General features: G+C 45.2%; 2 protein-coding genes across 9 annotated transcripts in view; both read left to right on the forward strand.

Moving 5' to 3' along the window:
- Positions 1-2,813: 2,813 nt before the first annotated feature.
- Positions 2,814-13,535, forward strand: phf20a (PHD finger protein 20, a). Of its 7 annotated transcripts, none has more exons than XM_031852602.1 (17): positions 2,814-2,888; positions 4,872-4,978; positions 5,576-5,747; positions 6,029-6,155; positions 6,483-6,559; positions 6,650-7,238; positions 7,357-7,407; positions 7,499-7,750; positions 7,946-8,140; positions 8,230-8,325; positions 8,919-9,074; positions 9,467-9,648; positions 9,735-9,834; positions 10,532-10,727; positions 10,856-11,297; positions 11,562-11,742; positions 12,131-13,535. In XM_031852602.1, the coding sequence occupies exons 2-17, from the start codon at positions 4,896-4,898 to the stop codon at positions 12,271-12,273; spliced, it is 3,042 nt and encodes a 1,013-aa protein (XP_031708462.1). In that variant the 5' UTR covers positions 2,814-2,888; positions 4,872-4,895; the 3' UTR covers positions 12,274-13,535. The 7 variants fall into 7 exon arrangements, with proteins under 7 accessions (XP_031708462.1, XP_031708479.1, XP_031708488.1 ...); XM_031852619.1 differs by having other exon boundaries at positions 10,859-11,297; XM_031852628.1 differs by having other exon boundaries at positions 6,071-6,155.
- A 1,006-nt stretch (positions 13,536-14,541) lies between these two features.
- ndrg3a (ndrg family member 3a) overlaps positions 14,542-20,265 on the forward strand; it is a 29,342-nt gene continuing 23,618 nt past the window's right edge. For both annotated transcript variants that reach the window (XM_031841088.1, XM_031841228.1), the window contains exon 1: positions 14,542-14,686. The gene's annotated coding sequence lies outside the window, so the exon portion shown is untranslated. The remainder of the gene's footprint in view (positions 14,687-20,265) is intronic.

The following is a 20,265-nucleotide window of genomic DNA, read 5'->3' on the forward strand; positions in this document are numbered from 1 at the left end:
TGTGTGTGTGTGTGTGTGTGTGTGTGTGTGTGTGTGTGTGTGTGTGTAAGAAAGACACAGCCTCCCTTAATCATGTACAGAAAAATTTAAAATATGAAAAAAGTAAAAACTCTTGTAATGGTGTCTTATTAATAAGCTTGTGCTGTTTCGAGTAGTCGTGCTGATGGCTGGCCTCCTCGTATTTCATTTTACGAGGCACAAGAAGCCGCTCTGAGCACTGAGCCTTCATTTCAAAGCACAAACTGGAAGGATGTGCAGAAAAGCTCTTTGTACCGGCTATTTCCTAAGAAAATAATCTTGGAAGTGCTTTGATTTTACAACTCTAAACACTCGAGTGAAGAGTGTTGTGATTACAGTTCATGTCATAGCGATGTGGGAGGTTGGTAATTCAACTGACGATACTCTTTCTCTGTTATCTATATATAAAAAAAAACATCTTTCAATTGGATTAGTGTTCTGTTTTGTTTGCGGTCTGTATGTGTTTTGGCTCAGGTCTTCTAATAAAACGGGTGTTGGATGTGATAACTGTACATGTTCTCCCTCACAGACTGAACATTGAATCTACCACAAACCCCGATACTAACAATGGAGTCTCGTTCAACTGTCGAGCACTACGAGAATGTAGATTAAGTTTTTTGTGTCCGTTCTCAGGCTTTGCCTATATGTAAATAAATTATCTGTGTAAATAGTATTAACTCTCCTTAAGTGTATTCTAATGATCCAGGTTAAGGGTGAACTTAAACGTCGCTGTAATTTTTTTTGTAATTAACTGTTAATTTCTCTGCTGTAACAGCCTGCCTTTTGAACATAGGACGGATTCAAACCACTCTGTGTGTGTGCACGTGTGTGTGTGTGTGTATATGTGTGTTTGCATACATTCTTGTTATAATATGGAATGACTGTCCATAAATAAAGATCTGTTCAATTGTAGATCGGATGCCTTGTGTTTATTTTGATAGTGGTTTGCAGAGAGGAGAGAGTGCAGGATCTCTAGAGAACATTTCATCTGCCTCTTGTGAAGAATTTATTCTGAATTAAAGTATTTCTTCATGAATTAAATGACAAAAAATGCGAAATAAAGCTTGAAAAAATGCACAAAAATGTAGGATATTCTCCTGACCGTCTACAACAGTGAGATCATCTGGATTTGGTCTTAAATACTTGCAGGTGACAGTGATATTTTAAAGAATTCTTATTTTTACCTCGGAGCATTGTTGAGGTTAATTTAATTGGGATCTTTTATTCATTTCAGTTGGAATTTAATAATATTTAAACAGTATTTGTGAATTAACACCTGAAATGTGGGCTCATTAAAAGGCTAAACTAATTGATTATTACATAAGTTGTTTTAATGAATTATATAAACAGTCTAAGGTGTCAAATTCACAAAATAACATTTCATGTATTCCTTAATTTGGATCTTGAAGGACCTTACCTATCAATCAAGGTGAACGCTCAAAGGTTTGTAAATGTACATGTATATTTATAACATGCACGGTTTAAATCTATTGATGAGGTAAACATACCCACTGACATTATTAGTGGGTAAATAAATGGAGTATTCATTCTAAAAATGAAAAGGCAGTTACCCTTTGCATTCGTCAATCCACCAGCTTCTCTCAGAAAGGCCTGTTGAAAGTTACGCAATCAGACACAGAGAATAAGGAGCCATTGGTCTCATTTGTTTTGATACAGCTAAAGAAGGAATCTCATATCAGCTTTAGACGCACGCCATTCAGAAGGTTTTAAAGTCTATTTGTCCAAAGTTATGAAACTCTTATTCCTTTGTAGCTGTGACTGCACAGACGAAAGGTTTTGGCAAACAGATACAAGCCTCGCCCCATCCTGTCACACAGCATCACCCTCACACTCAACTGATTTGTCCTCTCATGCACATCACTGCACAAAAATCACTGTCACCTGCGTCATCTGCCACTCTCTCTGTAATCATGTATACCTGTCCGGCACTGGTGAGAAGCTCGGTCGGCAACAGAGAAAGAGGACCTCTGGCCTCAGCCTGCGAGACTTTTAGTTGTTAAAGATAAAATAAAACAAATGACAGCCTCTTTCAAAAAGCACATTCAGTGACAGAAGTCATGAAAATAGCAGTTTTTATTTTCAAATCGTCCTCGACTGCAAAAAACATCAGCTTTACTTTCATTATTGTGTTTATATGAACTATGGTTTCACCACAGTGTGTTTCGTTGAGTTTATAGTGTCACAGTGTAGTTGTATCACATGTGTAAATAGTAAACCATACGTGTTGTACTTACTTTTTAATGTACCACAAGTAGATAGAGCGACAGAGGGAAACTCACCCACTAAATTGAGTTTAGCTTGGTCACCCTCCACTCCTGTAAATAAACAACAGTTACTCTGTGTGGACGATGGGTGGCGGTATGCGCCCAGAGATATTTAAATGAGAACCTGAATAATAACTTGCTCAGTGCCTTTCCTGACGTATTGGATCCAAATGCATTAAAAGACTACCAAGTTATAATAATGGCCTCCATTTGATTAATGTTGAGAATATTATTTGGTGTCAAAACACGTCCAAAAAGCTTGATTTGTTAATTTTAGATCCATTTATAAAGTATTTAAAGTGGACATAAAGATGTTAACATGCTAATGACAATATACAAACATGGCTTTTTTAAGAGCAACACAATTTTGCTTTTGTTATTTTAGGTGATAAATGCTTGAAGGCCATGGTTGTTGGCGCATGCGCAATGTAGTGCCACATTGCCCGCGCGGGTGGTGAATGCAACTGGGAGAAATTCAACTGCGTGATCTGGAAGGAGACAGGCGGAGGCGGCGGGACCTGCACTTTGGAGGTGATTACACGGCAGATTTTATACCCAACCGGACAAAGAGTGACTGGAGAACAGGTAAGGAGCCCGTACCGAGTTCACAATCCCTAAACCGAGACCGAGGCGGGTTTGGGGGATGCGTCAACGGGTTTTTAGATGGTGTAGGTGCCGCATGTCGGCTTCTTGAGTTCAAAACAAACGTGACGAAGTAGCTAATAAAGCGTAACGTTTAAACATGGCGTTGTTATGTTCGTGTTGTTGTTGTCTCTTGTGTCGTGTCTGTTTCCCCACTTTGTGCTTTTTGAATGGCTAGAGTGGGTTTCTTGAGTTGGGGGGGGGGAGTTTATAATGCTTTGCATTTCCACGCCGCGCGTTCACAGCGCGAAAAAAGTATGACAAAGTAGGCCCTAGCGCGAGGCCCCGAAGAGCTCTCTCCGTGAGTGACCTGCTGCTCAGCCAATCAGATGCGAGTATTCCGCCCACATCAGAATCTTTCCGCCAGTCACGTTCGCCCAAAGCGCTGACGTAGGCGATGGTTTCCTCTCTCGCGCTACGCCCACTGATTATAAAAGGCTGGACAATAAAGTGGTTAAAGCAGCAGACGTCGTGAACAGTTTAATATATGGACGAACATGTTGTATTATGTTAAATGTACAGTTAATACAATTAAAAAAAATAATAAAAATGACGCGAGATGCTGTCCTCTCAATTTTTTGTAACAGTAGAATATAAACCTAAGATTAAATGAATCTTTGCAAAATATTATTGGTGTAACATTTAAATTAATCCGTTTCCTGCTTCGTGATCGTGCCATCACAAAATCTCGGTCTGTGTCGCTATCGTCTCTTGTCTGGGTTTCTTTGTGCAGGCCCATTAAAACGCACCTTTTTATATTTCACACACACTATATTTAAACTGAATAGCATATTATGTTTGCTCTCAGATAACGCGGGAGGTGTGTGTGACTTGTCGCAGACGGAGAGCCATTAGGGTCTTTTTCCACCGTCTTCTATTGTGTCTGTATGCGTGAAATCGGCTGACCAGAAAACACGTGGGCCGAGCAGTGCGAAGATATCCGGTTTGAACGCCAATAGCTCCAGACTGCCTCCGCGATGGGGAACCGAGTCGGCTGTAACGCGGAGAACAGTAAGACGATTCTAATATATATATCATATATAGTGTAAACCTGTTTAATAAAGGGCGCCGATATCGCCCCTCCGTACTGCCTGACAAAGGAGGCGATGTTATCCGGACGGAGTTGACGTTTTCTAGGCGAGACCGATACGATTAACCGCCTCCACCAAGCCATAGATATTCAGCAGCAGGACCCGCAGTCTGCATGTGTGATGAGACGTTGTTCGATGAGACAATGACCCAATTTACCACCAAATATACTGTTCATCTGACTGAGTATAGGCTTGGTGCATTACTGCCTGATGACTGGACCAATGGGGGCTTACAGGAGGAAGTGAAAGCAAGTTCTTGTAGTCGTTCTTCTTGATATAGGGCCTGAAATAATAAAGAATACTCCGATATTGTTCATTTATGATAAAGATGCTCTGAGGAACCTGTGTGAGGTCGTGATTAGACACCCCCTGCTGTCTCAAACCACTGGAACATCTGGTATTAGTTACACATTTCATCACCATTTGAGGTACATGGCTCACCGTGATTATGTCACTTTCTTTTATCCCCACTGCGTTTTTCAATTTGTTTTAAAACGTGTGTAGATGCAGTGTGTGGTTAGATTGGTAATATGTTTTTTTCTCCCGAGTCTGAACTGCATCATTGTTCATACAGTGGGTGGGCCACACCAAAGATTGCTACTATGGTGCAAAGCTGTGATTTGGTAAAATAATTCTTAGCGACGAGCCAAGAGAGAGACGAGGCCGATTGCAGGATAGTCTGTGAAGGCCTTGATAGTCGAGTGTGTTGTGTGCTTGGGTTCGGCACAATGTGTGTTTCTCAGTAGTTGTACACAAAGTCATAGGAGGTTGAGATATGATTGGTATGTTTATTGGTTAATGTGTGTGTGTGTGTGTGTGTGGTGTGTGTGTACAGGAAGGGAGCCTTGATGTGGGCAGTATGAGTAAGACACCCCCTAACAGAAGAGGGATATCTTTTGAGGTGGGAGCTCAGCTTGAGGCCAGAGACACCCTCAAAAACTGGTGAGTCATGGCCTCGCTCATTCCTCCCCCATCCCTGTGACCGTTCACTTCCCCTCACTCTCACCCTCCCCCTCATAAATTCTCATTCTCTCCATTTTTTGGGGCCCGGGTTCAGCCATTGTGTACGTCCCACCAAAACGTTGAAAAAAGAAGGAAGCCAGTAAAAAGCAGTGAAGGCAATGAAATAATCTGTGACTGTTAAATCGTATTATAAATCATGATGATGGTTTTAATATGCTAAAGATAGAAATGAAGATCGTCATTGTGACATTGTTTTAAAGCAAACCATGTGAATTTGGTGTCAAAAGCACAATAATGTGAGCAGTGTTTTGGAAAGACCTCTCAGCAGTCTTTTTGACGGACAGACACAAAACATACAGTTGATATTGGTCCTATTCAACTCCTGGCTGTACCGAAAAACATTATACTAGCGTGTCCATTCGCACACCTCACTCCTCTCATGATTCTTTATGTTTTTGACATTTTCTAGATTGACTAATCTCTCCTGACCTCTATTATATGTTTAAAAAGGATAAGGAACTTGAAAACCTCTCCCCCGTCCCATCACACATCATTGAGTTTCTTTTTGTCGCGTAGGTATGCTGCCAACATAGAGAAGGTCGACATCAAAGAGGAGAAAGTACTTATCCATTACCGCCAGTGGAGCCACCGGTACGACGAGTGGTTTGACTGGACTAGTCCGTACCTGAGGCCCGTGGAGAGGGTTCAGCTGCGGCGGCAGGGCCTGAACGACGACGCTCCCGAACCTGTAAGCATTCAGCGCTTCTCCTGCCAGCTTTGGCCTCCGTTACATAAAGAAATTATACATTCTGCCTTATTTATTGGTTATGTTGTGTTCCTCTCGCCTTTGTTTGTTGTGTATATCTGCATTGAGGGGTTCTTAAGCTTTATCTTTTCTCCAAAAGCTGAAACATGATACTGGGGTTTTATTTGCATAAGCTAAATGGATATCTGTTACTTTTACCCGCCAGTAAAAATTGTACCACTATGCCGTTTTAATAAAGTGCTGGTTTTGTTACTATTTACCAGCTCCAGTATGTCCCTGACCGAGTGTCTCCGTTCTCCTTCCAGGACTTTCAGGTGAATGACAAGGTCCTGGCTAGCTGGTCCGACTGCCGCTTCTACCCCGCTAAGGTCATTTCTGTCAACAAAGATGGTGGGTACCAATAACTTCTATCTATCTTAAAACAGTTTAAATATATGGAGACATAGTACTTCAGGTTAAGATCTTTTTTGGAGGACGATAACACTTTTCCTCTTGTTATTCAAGCTGTGTGCTTACAGTACAAGATTGTGCAATATGGCGCACATGGTAGACAGACATGTTTATAGTTTCACTTTTGTTTTTAAAAAGGAAGCTGTGGCTTTCAATAGTGTCTGATGCACAAGTACAAAACTCACACAAACAACAGAGATAACTGTTTAATGGGCTACTTGACTGGCTGGCTCTGGTGTAAAACATGTTCTCCTTTGTCCCCCTCAGCGTCCTACACTGTGAAGTTCTACGATGGTGTAATCCAGACAGTGAAGGGGATACACGTGAAGCCATTTATTAAAGAGGTACATGTAAGAAGTGAGCATAAACGTCTGTAAAAAGTGCCATTTTCTGCTCGTTTTCCTCAACTTCCTCTCTGTCCTGCCTCCAAATAGAGAGGTGGTGTTGGTGGAGCAGGGAAGTCTCGGTCCTCTGAAAGGAACATGGTTAGGAGGGCCCCGAACCGCAGGGACCGGAGGCCCCAGGAGAACGGAGGCCCCAAGAACAAGCGGCCCAGACGCAGCACGTCCGACCAGGAGGAGGACAGCAACAGCGAGGACGAGGAGCGGGACGAGGGGATGGTCAACGAGAAGAACAAGAAAACAAACGGTGAGGTCGAGGCCGCGCCCGCTATCAAACAGGAAGAGGAAATAAAAGAGGAAGCAGACCAGAACAAGGCCGGGGGTGTAGAAAAGGGAACAGGACTCACAAACGGGGTGACGGTGAAAGAAGAAGAAGAAGAAGATGAGCGTAGCGAGGACAGGTGTCACGTAAACGGAGAGGTGAAAAAGGAAGAGGTGGAAACGGAACCGAGTGGAACAAAGCCACACACGGAGTCGCCCACGCAGACATCGGCACAGATGGAGCAGGTGCCTGTCCCTATGACAACCACAGAGTCCAATGGAGACCCGGAGCAGAAGCCGAATGTCCAATCGGAAAACGCTCAGCCGGCAGCGGATGTGCCGCCTCCCCAGCCTGTGAAACGTAAGTGTTGATGAAGTCGATTAGCAGACGATTCATTGGATCTGTAGAGTTGTGAAAACGGGCATATTTGAAGGCGTAAGCGAATAAAACAAGTCTCCTTTCTTTTGCCTTTCGGTAGCGGTAAGAAAACAGGGTTTCCACAACCCCAACAGATTCAGCAGGGAGCCATGTGAGTACAACGCAGAACCTATCGCACACATACAGCCATCACTGCCATTCTTTGATGTACTTTATTCACTTCATGTCGCTCCTTGTTTCAGTGTACCGAGTCATCAAAAACCAACCTCCCCCCGTCTTGTCCATCAACCTCGACCACAACCCGTTTAAGTGCAGCGCTCCCGGCTGCACGAAGTCATTCCGAAAGGCCAAGCTGCTGCACTACCACATGAAATATTACCACGGCGAGGAGCAGCCTCTGGAGGGGGTCCAGACCCGGGCCTCCGAGAAGCAGGCCGCCCCCCCCACCGGGTTGGACGGCCCGAAAAGAAGGAGAACCATCTCTGCCTCTATGCGTGAGCTCCTCTCTAGTTTCACCTCTGTCCTGATTGAAATAACAGAAATGCTGAATCATGACATGCTTTAATTGATGAGCATCATTTTCTTAATAAACAAGGCTGCGTTGTAAATATTGCGCTTCCAGCCACGCGATATATAGATCAGGGTTTTTGGGCTTTTTCTTTGATGTTTTTTTCTTTTCTTTTCCTCAGACTCTGTTGGGCCGGCCACAGCTCCCCGCGGTGAGGTGAAAACTGCAGGCAGGCGCACATCCGCCCCTCCTGCAGTCAACACCCAGGGCCACCAGCAGAGGGCGCTGTTGAGGGAGAAGAGCAAGGAGAACCAGCTGGACAGGAACGGATGCCAGCAGCAGGACAAAGACTCGGACAGGGGTGGCTTTGACGTTGGTAGGTGTCGTGCAGTACGAGTGGAGAGAATGAATTGTGATTACTGTGCACACGCGAGGCTTTAACTCTTGCCACCTAACGGTCCCCAGGGTCGGTAAAAGACAAACTGAAGGAGAAACCGAAACAGAAGGACTTCCTCCGCATTAAACTAAAGAAGAAGAAGAAGAAAAAGAAGTCCAAGTCCGGTAAGAACGGGTTCCCCGGCGTCGGGCCTCCTCTCATATCTGCTGCTCTGCATGTGCACCCACTGTGACTCTCCTGCAAAGCATTGAGCACTCCTCCATTCACTCCTCTTTGGTGTGCTGGCTGAGCCTTGAGTGTGTGGGAGAAGTGTTGCATCTGTCGCTGGCCTCTTGTCACTCAAACCGAACGCTCCAACTCGTTCCTTTAACGTCGGGGCTTCTCGCTTTTGCTCTCGTATATACGACGACGCGGCTGCGGATGAAAAGCCAGATTTAGTTGTGATATTGCCTAATCCACACACAAATCAAACACCGTTCTCTCTAGTCCTAGTTGGCATTCACATGTAGGTACAGTAGCTTTGGCAGATAATGCCAGTTAAAAATTAAAATGCCTGGAAGACGGGCCGCTATTGATTTTTGTCCCCGACTGTTCTCGAGTCTATTATTTGTCCATGTTTGTTTTGCCACAGTTTGTCGTCCCCCTCCCCCTCCCCCTCCCCCTGATGGCCGTTTGTTAAGCATTTCCAAAGTTGACATTTTGTTCTGCATCTGCTTCCCCTCCCCCTCCCCTCCCCTCCCCTTCCCTGTATTGACAGACTACACAGGTAGTGAGGAGAATATTGACATCTCAGTATTGGGTCTTCAGTCCAAATTGAATTTGCCACTCAAATTCCCCCCCTCACACAATCACAAGCCTGAGGCCTACGGCAGCAGGCCCGGATACAGCTGCTCACAGCAGATACATGTGGATGGTGGGTATCTGTGTGTGTGTGTGTGTGTGTGTGTGTGTGTGTGTGTGTGTGTGTGTACTGCACATGGCTTCCTCTCCCCTCGATTCCTCTATTCCCTCTGGATTCAGTCCATCATGTTGTTCTAGTCTGATGTGCCTGTTATGTGTCCAAATGTTACTCATAACAACACATCATGACCTGCAGAGTGAAACTAGCTGGTGCTGCAGATCAAATCAATACTTTTTAAACGCTTGCTTGATTGAATCCTGAGCTGTTCTTTGCTGCTACGGCTTGCTTCGTTAAAACACACACAATGCGACACGTTTTGAATCGGATAAAGAACATGCATTTAGCTAAATCGTGTCATTCTCGTAACAATGAAACAATATGCGTGTTTGTTCCTGTTACGGTAGATGAGGACAGCATCAGTGACTGGTCCACTGACAGCTGTGGGTGGAGCGACGATGACTTCGGGGTGGATTTGGACGTCACCACGCCTCCCCTGAGCGTGGACTCCGGGGCCGTGGACACAAGTGACCAAGAGATCGTGCGATGTATCTGTGAGGTGGAGGAAGAGAATGACTTCATGATCCAGGTGAGTCTATTTTTAAAGCATTGAAAGCTCTTTTTGTGTTAGTCTTAGGGTTGCATTTCTATAAAACTTGCGTGTCCTTCCCTCAGTGTGAAGATTGTTTGTGCTGGCAACACGGCACCTGCATGGGCCTGCTGGAAGACAATGTTCCAGACCGATACACCTGCCACATCTGTAGAGACCCACCAGGTGAGGGGGGGGGGGGCGACGACGACGACACATCACCACCTTTTAGCTTTAAAGTATACATAATTCAAATGTGTTGACATCAGATCATCTGTTTGGCTGGTCTGGTAGAGAGCACTGCAGGCTTCCTCCTCCTAACGAAGCATCATCTGCCATCTAGTGGACAATAAGAATAATGACAGTGTAGGAGAGCGAGCTGCTATTCATGACCGGAGCAACACATCGCCTATAAAACCGAGAAATGTTGACCGACTCAGCACTGGGCTTGTTCTTATTGCTGATTGGACTAATGTTCTCTGCCTTACATAAGAGTAGTTAATGTTAATGGGAATGATTTGGGTTGTGATATTAAAGATAAGCTCATAATGTTGAACTGAACATGATGTGATATAATCTCACCCAGCACAGACACACACACGTTTAACAGGGAGCCGTTGTTTGAACGGAGGAGACATTACTCTTCAATAGATTTTTTTTTTCAAGTTTAAATAAACTCTTAAAACTATTTTAGACTTGTATATTTAACTCTACTGCAGAGAGCTTCAAGGTTTGATCATTTCAAAGCTCAGCCAAGCCTCAGGATGACTATTCAAAACCTTTGATCCAAATGAAATTGCTCTTGATCGCTTTACTTACTAGTGCATTTTGCAATTCAGTCATAGCATTTGATAAACATTTGCAATGTGTTCGTTATTTCCAGGTCAGAGGCAGAGTCTGCGCTACTGGTACGACCGTGAGTGGTTGAGCAGCGGTCACATGTACGGCTTGTCCTTCCTGGATGAGAACTACTCTCACCAAAACGCCAAGAAGATCACCACCACCCACCAGCTGCTGGGAGACGTGCACCACGTGGTCGAGATTCTCAACGGGCTGCAGCTCAAGATGAGCATCCTACAGTGAGTACAGCAGGAAGACACTCACAGTACATGTGGATCATGACAGAAATGATTGTTTTCTCGCCCGGTTTCTATTAAACATTCATTATTTACTCGTTTTATTTTAATCTTTCCTTTTGGCTTTTCAGTAGCAATACCCACCCAGACCTGCAGCTGTGGCGGCAGCCCTGGAAGCACTTGGAGCGGTCGCGGACCGCCTCGGACTCGTGGCGCGGCAGTGACGCCGCTCCATCTCCCGCGACTCCCGACGAGGACATGAGCCGAGGGGAAATTCTAATGTCCAATGCTCTGGAGAAGCTGAGCAGGGCGGCCACAGCCGCCACCACCTCCTCGTCCGGCTCCTCCTTCCCCTTCCCGTCCTTCCAGGACTCGTACATTATCAGCGAACATTGCTACCAGAAGCCGAGGGCGTATTACCCGGCGGTGGAGCAGAGGCTGGTGGTGGAGACCCGACAGGGCTCTGAGCTGGAGGACAGCATGAGGAGCACGGAGGAGCTGTTGGAGCGGGAGCAGCGCTACGGAAGCCTGCTGGAGACAGACAAGCCCAAATCAACTGGCACCAATTACAAGGTTAGGACTTGTTCCACAAAGTGCAGTCTGTGTGGTCACTATAGACGAGTGAAATGAGCTCACACATTCTGTAGAATGTTACATTAGATGCAGGTAAGTGACAGTGACATTACAGCTGAGTCACTCCAGCGATTCAAGGTTTTGTCTGACCACCAATCTTTAAATCTTTTTGGTTGTTTTGTCCCTTGTGTGTTTGTATAAAGAGGTCTAAACCTGCTTGTTGTGAAAAATCTTGTCTTGACGATTTCCCCTGAACGCCTCCAGGCTTCGATGGGTGGCTCTTGGTCCCAGGCTGAGACGAGGGAGGAGGGAGGACGAGGTCCCGGAGAGGCTTCCGATAACAGCAGGCAGCATCAACAGAGGCAGATCAACCTGCTGGACCACATAGACTCGGTCCAGGATGAGGTCTCGCACCGGATGGACTTCATTGAGAGGGAGCTGGACGGTAAGACCTATGGAGGCGTTGACCTGGTCTCTTTAACAGGGCATGAAACTTTGAGCCTAGATGTAAATAAATGTTGAAGATGACGCCTAAAAGGCTTTAACAAGGTTCGTCATTCCTGACTAACACAGTGTTGAGAACTGGGTCAGGCACACATGTACAATTTAAGAAGCACTCAGAGTTGAGCCCTCAATAAAGACACATTTGCTTTTGATGATTCATGATATTATTCAACAGCTCAGAGCACATTGTCAGGCACTAGTGGTTGAGAGGATTGCATCAAAGCCAGCATAATGAAACACTCCCAATGCGGTGTGTCTTTAAGAACAGGATAGTGTTTGTGTGTCACCATGGGCTCTGCTAACCTCTGGTTCTTCTGCCCCCCCCTCAGTGCTGGAGAGCTGGCTGGACTACACCGGGGAGCTGGAGCCTCCTGAACCTTTGGCCCGTCTGCCTCAGCTCAAACAACGCATGAAGCGGCTGCTGACACAGCTGGGAAAGGTGCAGCAGATCGCCCTGTTCAGCTCCACATGAGGGCGCCAGAGAACAGCGTCAGTCAGTCAGTCAGTCGGTCGGGCGGTCGGTCAGTCGGTCGGTCCCCACACGGCATGCAGGAGCAGTGCAGCGGAGGAAAGCCCACTGGTCTCTGGCTGCAAAGATAACGACGATTAGTGCAAGGCTTGGATTGTTCCGCACATTCTCTGTGACCAGACTTAAGAAAAAAAAAGGTTCTGTGTGGTGTAATCCGATGCTGCAGCCAGCCAGTGTCATATATTAACGTTTTATATGAACATGTAATGGAAAGCCGGCATCATAAATCAGGACGAAACACAAAAAGTAACCTCGTAAACGCAGGAGAAACTCCTCCGGACCAGATTCCACTTCTATGGTTCCCATGCAACTCTAAACCTAATGAATGCCTTTTTGTCTGAGCTACTGCTTAATGTTGCCCTGTCTCTCTCTCGCTCTCTCTCTCTCTCTCTCTCTCTCTCTCTCTCTCTCTCAGTATTCTCTCTCAGTACACTCTCAGCGCTTTACACGCAGAAGCTTTATATTTTCAAATTGCAATTCAGTTCTTTGCAATAGTTTTCAAATGCTCACTGTTTGTTTTTTTTGCATCAACAATGTCCCAAAGTTCCATTTTGGTCACCCGCCACGTCATACTGCATTAAAACTCTTTGCTGCAGGTGTGGACAGACAGTAACTTGAAGACACTGAAACAAGCTGTCTCTACAAATAATTAGTTCTGCTTTTGATCTACTCAAGGAGTTTGGTTTTTTAACTACACTGTGAAGTTATTTTTGTCTGGAATCAAAGGCATCTTATTGTTTTCTGTTTTTAGAGACGTAACAAGTGTGATTTCTGTTCCGTCTGAAACGGTAATGCTTCTTCTTTTCTAACGGTCTTCTCACGGGTGTTACGGTTTTATAAGTTAATCTCTGTGTTTGTTAGTTACTGCATCCTTTACTTCAGTTTAGCATCGCTGACCCACGATTCACTGAAACCTGTAACGTGGACGTGTCTTTTCTTCAGCTAGCATCTTGTGCTTTGACAAATACTACTATGAAGACATGCAAAGTTTTCTTTTCCGTTTCGTCCGTTTATTTACAGTATTTGGCTTGTTTGTAAATATGTTATTCAAAGAAATGTGCTCTTCTTTATTGAAAACATCCTCCAAATCCATTTATTGTATGCTACTGTACTGTAAGTGTGTGGCTTAGAAGCAGGGAAATGTCAAAAACAATGCAAACAGATCTGTTGGTACATAAATAAACTATCATTCTTATTAATCACCACGGGCATATTCTTGGCGTTTTTCAAAAAGTTTGAAGATTTCCTCCTCGTCCTGTTTATCCCTCTGACAACACCACCAGTGCTGTTAACGGTTGCATCATTAACATGTTTGTTGTGCTCTTATACAATCGGATTGAAATTGAGGGCAGCGGGTAGTAGCCTCGAAGGGCCGCGCTCAAAACTATAGGAAACTCTGCTGATGTGCCACTGAGCAAGGCATTCGACCAACAGCTCTACAGTAAAGCTGCTCGTGACCAAAAACAGAGCCCTGGTTGCACTAGACTGCTGCAGTTTGGGTGAAATCTGTAAACGAGAACGACTTTTATGGAAGATTGCGTGCATACTTTGAAATGTGTTTTTTATTACGTAGCAGATTTGGGTTGGTTACATAATCAGATTGAAAATAGAAACTTGATGGGAATTCTAATTGTTAATGTCCAAAATTTGAGCCAGCATCATGTGGTGTTTCATCAGGACAAATATGTTCCTCACGAACATTGTTGTTGGACTATTACCAAAACATGGGACAAAGACAAATACCCTTAATTAAAAAAAAAAATGCTATTATCTCACCACCTCTTATCAAAAGTGAGCATTTACTCTCAGACATGTGCTGTCCGCCTTCTATTTTAATCCAAGACTGCTGAAATAATGTTGGTATATACATCATGAAACGAACTTTAAGGTCGCGAATGCAGTTTAAATGCATTTAATTTATCAGTAACGGTACAGGTAGTGCGAGCTCTCTTCATGTTGCTTCCCCCGAGTCTCGTCCTCGTCATTTTGGAGCGGAGTGAGACCTCCTCCTGCCTCTTATCTGTGGTGAGCACCGCCTCCTCTCATTGGCTCCTCCTGTCTCTGGTGTGCAACGCCTCCTCTCATTGGCTCATCCTGTCTGTGTTGTGCAACGCCTTCTCTCATTGGCTCCCCCTGTCTGTGGGCGTGCACCGCCTCCTCCCATTGGCTCCTCCGCGGTGTCTGCGACGCAGCGCGTAGTTCCGCCCCAGAGTCACATCGAAATACTAGTTGAGGCAGACGAGAGAGAGAGCGGCGTGTACTGTACACCTAAATATTAACATTTCCTTTAATACTCAACAATATACTCGGAGAGGAATTAGCCGGAAGCCAGCCGACACTCATTTTTACCGACAAGGTGAGTCTTAAATCCGTGTTTTCGCGGTAGTTTCTTCCCGTTTATCTGCAGATGTGCTCGATGCCACAGGAGATTATCTGCAGCTCAATTGAATGGAGTTCATTTCGCTGCTTCTCTCAACACTAAATGCGACATGACGACTGTTTTCACACCGTATCTTCATTGTTGTCGATGCGGTATGTTTTGGTATTAGTTTGTTGCTTTCTGTTAGATTGTCTACGTGCTAAATAATAACTTAATATAATGAAACGAGGCCTGTCACGATGCGTTATACATCGTGAAATTACCGAGCTAAAAACAGCTGAAGAAATGTTGTCGAATAGCTTAAAGCTTGATGAATTTTAACACAGTGATACAGTTCAAACTCAGGAATAACGTCAGGTATTATCCTAATATACTGATAAGTTACCAGTTTTAGGTTTCTAGGTTATAAACTCATTGTTATGTGTAATCAAATACAAGCTTTACAACCAGGTTTATTAGAGGAATGTTAATATTGTTTTTAGTTTGAACAGGAACTCTTGAACGCTACTTAAAAAGGCCCAAACACTGTGTGTTGAATGTGTCTTGTCTCTCATGGTGTCACTGTTCTGTAGATTAATCTGCACATTTTTCCAAAACACTTGTCTGAGTCGACACATGTCAGATCCATCTTTATCCACCAGATCAGTCATGATGATGATGTAGCTGCAGGTGTGACACCATTCAGACACCAAGTGACATGTGACAATGTCAGTGGTTACCATGCCAAGGTCACCCAGGTGGGAAGTGTAAAAGAGAGAGAGAGGGCTTCAGGTGTTTCCTCAAATCCCTAAAATAACCACATCTGGGGATGTATTTTAAAAAAGGACATGTTCTACAGTTTCCCCAGTAAAACTAGTAAAGTACTGAAGACAGTAAAGTAATCATAGTTATAGGAAAAGTATTAAATACCTTTTTAAGTTTGCATTAAGTACCACAGGCACAGAATACACAATCTGTGTATTACAGCCTTAATTCTGGCATCTAACAGTTTCTTTTATTATGTATTGTTTCATGGTGTCAATTCAGGTGTTCTATCTCCCACAATGCCCCCCAGCAGTGTCACATGATCAGTAAGGCTTGAGTGGTGCTTACACGACAAGCAACTGCCCAGCGCGTTTGTTGTCTTTGACAACATTGTTGTAAAAGACGGTTGCGAAGCCTTGAAAAACAGAATAAGTACGAACAGAAAGCTTCTGTCTTTTGTTTCGTTCGCAGGAGAACGAGCAGGCGGTGGGTACAGTTTGAGGTTTATTGCCGTATCGTTAGAAGCAATCCACTCCTAGTCGATTATTAGGCCGAGTGAAAACGTACTGCCTAACTAAAGGGAGTGTTAAAAGTTGTTAATTAAGCCACACACAGGACACGTGTTGGCCTCCAACGACATTTGAGTAATTTGGAATGGATTCATGGGATTTAAGTCCTCAGAGACATTAAAACAAACTTGCCTGAGCATAATGCAACAGTACTTCATATTGCATTAATTCTGTAAGTGATCTAAAGTATCACCGTCAAGAAACGACACTATTAAGGTGCCTTTCGGGCTTGTTTTGCTACTTACACGTGCATTATTTCGGGGATTACAGAGCACAGGACAAGCGAGAAGTGCTGTTGTGTTAGAAGAGGATTTGTTGCAGGGATGAATGTCAGGATGTGAGGGAATAACGCTCACTAGAGAGAGACGGAGACACTGTGCTGACAGTCAGTCTGCCTGGTGTTCACTCTCACCTCAGCATTACTGAGTCTACAGCAGAGCAAAACACAACCTGCGCCACAGACACGGACATTTACCGGGACTTCTTGTCACAGTTGGAAATAAACCCCAGGTTTTTATGAGGGCGCTGCTGTTGTGTGTTTTTGTAACCGGACTGCATCTGTAATTTAAGCTGCACCGGGCCCGAGAGTTTCAGCACAGAAACAGCTGATGCAAACTATTCCAGGTGAGCTACTTCTATTTCCCTTGACCCCAGCTGAACTCGCTCCGTCGGTCTTTACTCTGGGATGAAATTGAGGATGAATATACTTGTAGAAAATAAGGAAATGACAAAAAACACGAGAGCCGGTCGCGAGCGGGCTTTGTGTGCAGCGGTGGCGGGGTCCACGCATTTATCAGACACCCTCATCTGCTGAAGGGACGGCTCTTGTCTGTCTCCATTTTCTTCATCAACATCGGCAATAAGATCAGCAGGTGGTGATGAGGAGAGGCAGAGAGAGCACAGGTGGCGAGCTTGTTGACGCCCCGGACCGTCCTTCAGTGCCGCCGTTCCTTTAGGATCACTTTGTGTGTGACGGTCCTGCTCTCCACTGAGACGTTTGTCACAGATACAAATAAGCGAGCGCACACTGAGCTCTCTCGAGCAGAGCTCTTTACGCCGTCTTATTATAGATCATTTCATACTTGGCCGGCTTTAATGGTTTGGGGATCACCCGGGAAAGTTAAATGCTTTAGTGGTGGTTTATCGTGACCGAGCAAACGGCAGAGACGGTGCCCTGGTGGTTTGAAGCCCCCCCCCCCCCCTGTTTTTCTACTCTGAAGCTTTTTCAAAATTCAGGCCGAGACGAAACCCAGAAGCCCCGAATCATCAAACGCTCACATTTCACTTATAGAGATCGCGTCCATGGTGAGAGCAGCTCAGCCCCGAGTCGTGACTTGTATATGTGATGTGTACGGGGTGTTGATGCATACGAGGGAGATAAATTATTGGTTATGCCTTTTTATGACTCATTTGATGCGTTATCGCTGCACTGAATGTTAATGAGAGCCCAGCGGTAAAGCATTGGTTGTTGTGATGAGGAGAGAATAGCTTTATGTAAATGATGGTGGAAAAGGTCATTTGATTTCAGAGGCAACCACCAGCGGAGTCTAGGACTGTGTGTGTGTGTGTGTGTGTGTGTGTGGGGGGGGTGTGGGGGGGCGGGGGGGTTGCCAAGGACACCGCCAACCTCCACGTCGAGCATTCGTAAGATAAGTGGGATGCCAGAGAAGCCACCTCTGTGGGAGATCGAGTTGTCAGTAATCGGTCATTGAGACGGCACAGCTGACCACACGGATAACTCTGTTAGCAGAGGCCGTGTTCCTGTGAGGCAACAGGCCTCTCGGCACTGATTCACACACTGAAAACAAGCCGAGACGTGTTTCTATTCAAAGCCGAGAGGTCTTCACTCGGGCTCTCATGTCTCCGTGGTGCGTTAATATTTTATGGAAGCGTTTCTTAAGTTTCTACCCCAGCTTGTTGAACGGGATTCTGTAGGTGTGTGTGAGAGATTGTTTGTGTGCGTGTGTGTGTGAGCTAGTGGCCGGGTTACACAGATGGCCTCTCTGCTGCCTCCACTGTTGCCCATCGGCCAGCCTGACCGCGGTCGACAGATCCTGGTGAGAGCCTCCAGCAGGACTCCGCTACTCTGGAAACTGCCCACTCACATTAGCCAGCTGGGACCCCAGGACACACACACACACTCAGACACAACCACAGACCCCAGGACACACACACACACTCGGGCCCAAGGACACACACACACACACACACACTCAGGCCCAAGGACACACACACACACACACACTCAGACACAACCACAGACCCCAGGACACACACACACACTCAGGCCCAAGGACACACACACACACACACTCTCAGGCCCAAGGACACACACACACACACACACACACGCAGCCCCCTTCTCGCACTTTTATCTGCCTCTTCGCTGTCTGCACAGCTAAGCCAGGCAGAGGAAATCCCCACAGACTGAGCGGCAGCTAGCGCAGCGGAGTAGGGGCAGGTACTCTGTTAGCAGCCCTGAGTGCAGGTCCGGCAGAAGCAGCCATTCAGTCTTATTTATAGCAGAGACCAGGAGGAGCCAGGAGAGGCTCATTCAGTCCTCTCACTTCTCTCTGACCCCTCACAGCAGATTTATCTCGACTCATCGGTCTCTCGGCGCCCCAGTGACTATATGTTGTTGTTTTACCTCATCCTCCCTCCATGCCTTCGTTTGTGTGAGACTTGTCTCTGCTAGTGTGTGTATTGATTTATTGATGATGTGTGTCGTGTAGCTACAGCTATCTAAATTGCTGTCTGTATTGCCTTGTTCTCTTATTAGTTTATTTATCATCGTTTGAAAGGATCTGCTGTGGCAGCTCCCTATAGGCTTTTATTTAGAGTCGAACGAAAGATGAAAAACACAATTCACGTGTCTGTGTGTGTGCGTCCGCACGTGCAGGCCAAGCACAGAATTAATATATTTAATATATTGCTATTGTCCCCCCTTACAGCTTGTAATGTGGAGCCATTAGTATGTTTTTTTTAAAGCTGGATAATAATACATAAATGCGTAGTACTTTGTCTCTGATATCTTTATCCTGATAGATTATGAACAGCCAACGTGCCATAAAACAAATGGGTGACGTACGGTGACTTCATCCACTCAAAAACAAAAACACATAAGATTTAAAATTGACATGCAGCTCAGTGCAGGGACTACTTCTTTTGCAGGAAGGCCAAATTCAACTCCGACTGTGTGGCTACAGTACAATGTACTGAGCAGAGGCCTTACATATCATACACATACAAAATTCATAACATGCCTACGCACACTTCCTTGTCTGACACGGGCTTAATGGATGAATTGAGTTTCCAGTTTGCTGGTCCGAAACATTACTTCACCAGTGGGGAAAATCATCTTGCTGTTGGTCTCCGGATCAGCGCAGTAAATTTAGCATGCCGCTGGAAGATATGACAAATAGTTTTCATGAACCATAGCACACCGTATTTAGGAAGCCACTCGGTCCCCGGCTGTGTGCGTTTTCATGAGCATGCTGATGATGCCGATAGATATGTGGTTATGAATCAGTTCAGCTCGATGGAACTCTTTAATCTCATAAAACCATGAGCAGATAAAGTGGCCCCTCGAGGAATAAGGTAATTCTTTAAAAGCCCTCGGAGAGTAATGGGTGGGGTCCTGCACTCAAGTTGCTTTGCAGGATTAGAGAGGTGTGTTAGTGTGTATACAGTATGTGTTACTGTGTGTGTATGTATATGTGTGTGTGTGTGTGTGTGTATGCTGTGTTCTGAGACTGTGTGTGTCTGTAGACTGTATATAAGAAGTGGACGTAGTCAGCATGATGTCACCCAATGGTTTGTGGCCATTGTGAGCGACCTGTATCACCCTAAAACATATCCTGCTTTATATTCTGTTTTACTCTAAATGGACTATAAATGCTAAATGAACATCGGTCTTTATTGAAGAAGAATTGAAACTAGCGACTGAGACCATAAATTGATGTTTACAATGTTTACAGAGGTAATATATCAAGTGAGAACTAGCATCATTTTCTCATAGACTTCTATACAACCAGAGGAGTCGCCCCCTGGTGGCCAGTAGAGAGAACGCAACTTTAAGCGACATCCTCATTGGCTTGGAGTTTGCCGCCTGGTCTTTAGATGGAGTTTGTGTGTCTTTTTACATGGCTGTCTGTTTGTGAGCACCACAAAGGCTGATCCTGCGTGAGTATAGTGGTCAGGGTTTGGGTTGTTGTAAAGGGGGGGGGGGGGGGGGGGGGGGGG

The sequence above is a fragment of the Anarrhichthys ocellatus genome, unplaced genomic scaffold (assembly GCF_004355925.1).
Source record: "Anarrhichthys ocellatus isolate YVR2014 unplaced genomic scaffold, GSC_Weel_1.0 scaffold1, whole genome shotgun sequence".
NCBI lineage: Eukaryota > Metazoa > Chordata > Actinopteri > Perciformes > Anarhichadidae > Anarrhichthys > Anarrhichthys ocellatus.

Bases quoted from the DNA above. Each gene is read 5' to 3' on its own strand.
- phf20a (XM_031852602.1), top strand. From the start codon at position 4,896: ATGAGTAAGACACCCCCTAACAGAAGAGGGATATCTTTTGAGGTGGGA. The intron at 7,239-7,356 runs GTAAGTGTTGAT...GCCTTTCGGTAG, and splicing joins GCCTCCCCAGCCTGTGAAAC to CGGTAAGAAAACAGGGTTTC. The intron at 9,835-10,531 runs GTGAGGGGGGGG...CGTTATTTCCAG, and splicing joins CATCTGTAGAGACCCACCAG to GTCAGAGGCAGAGTCTGCGC.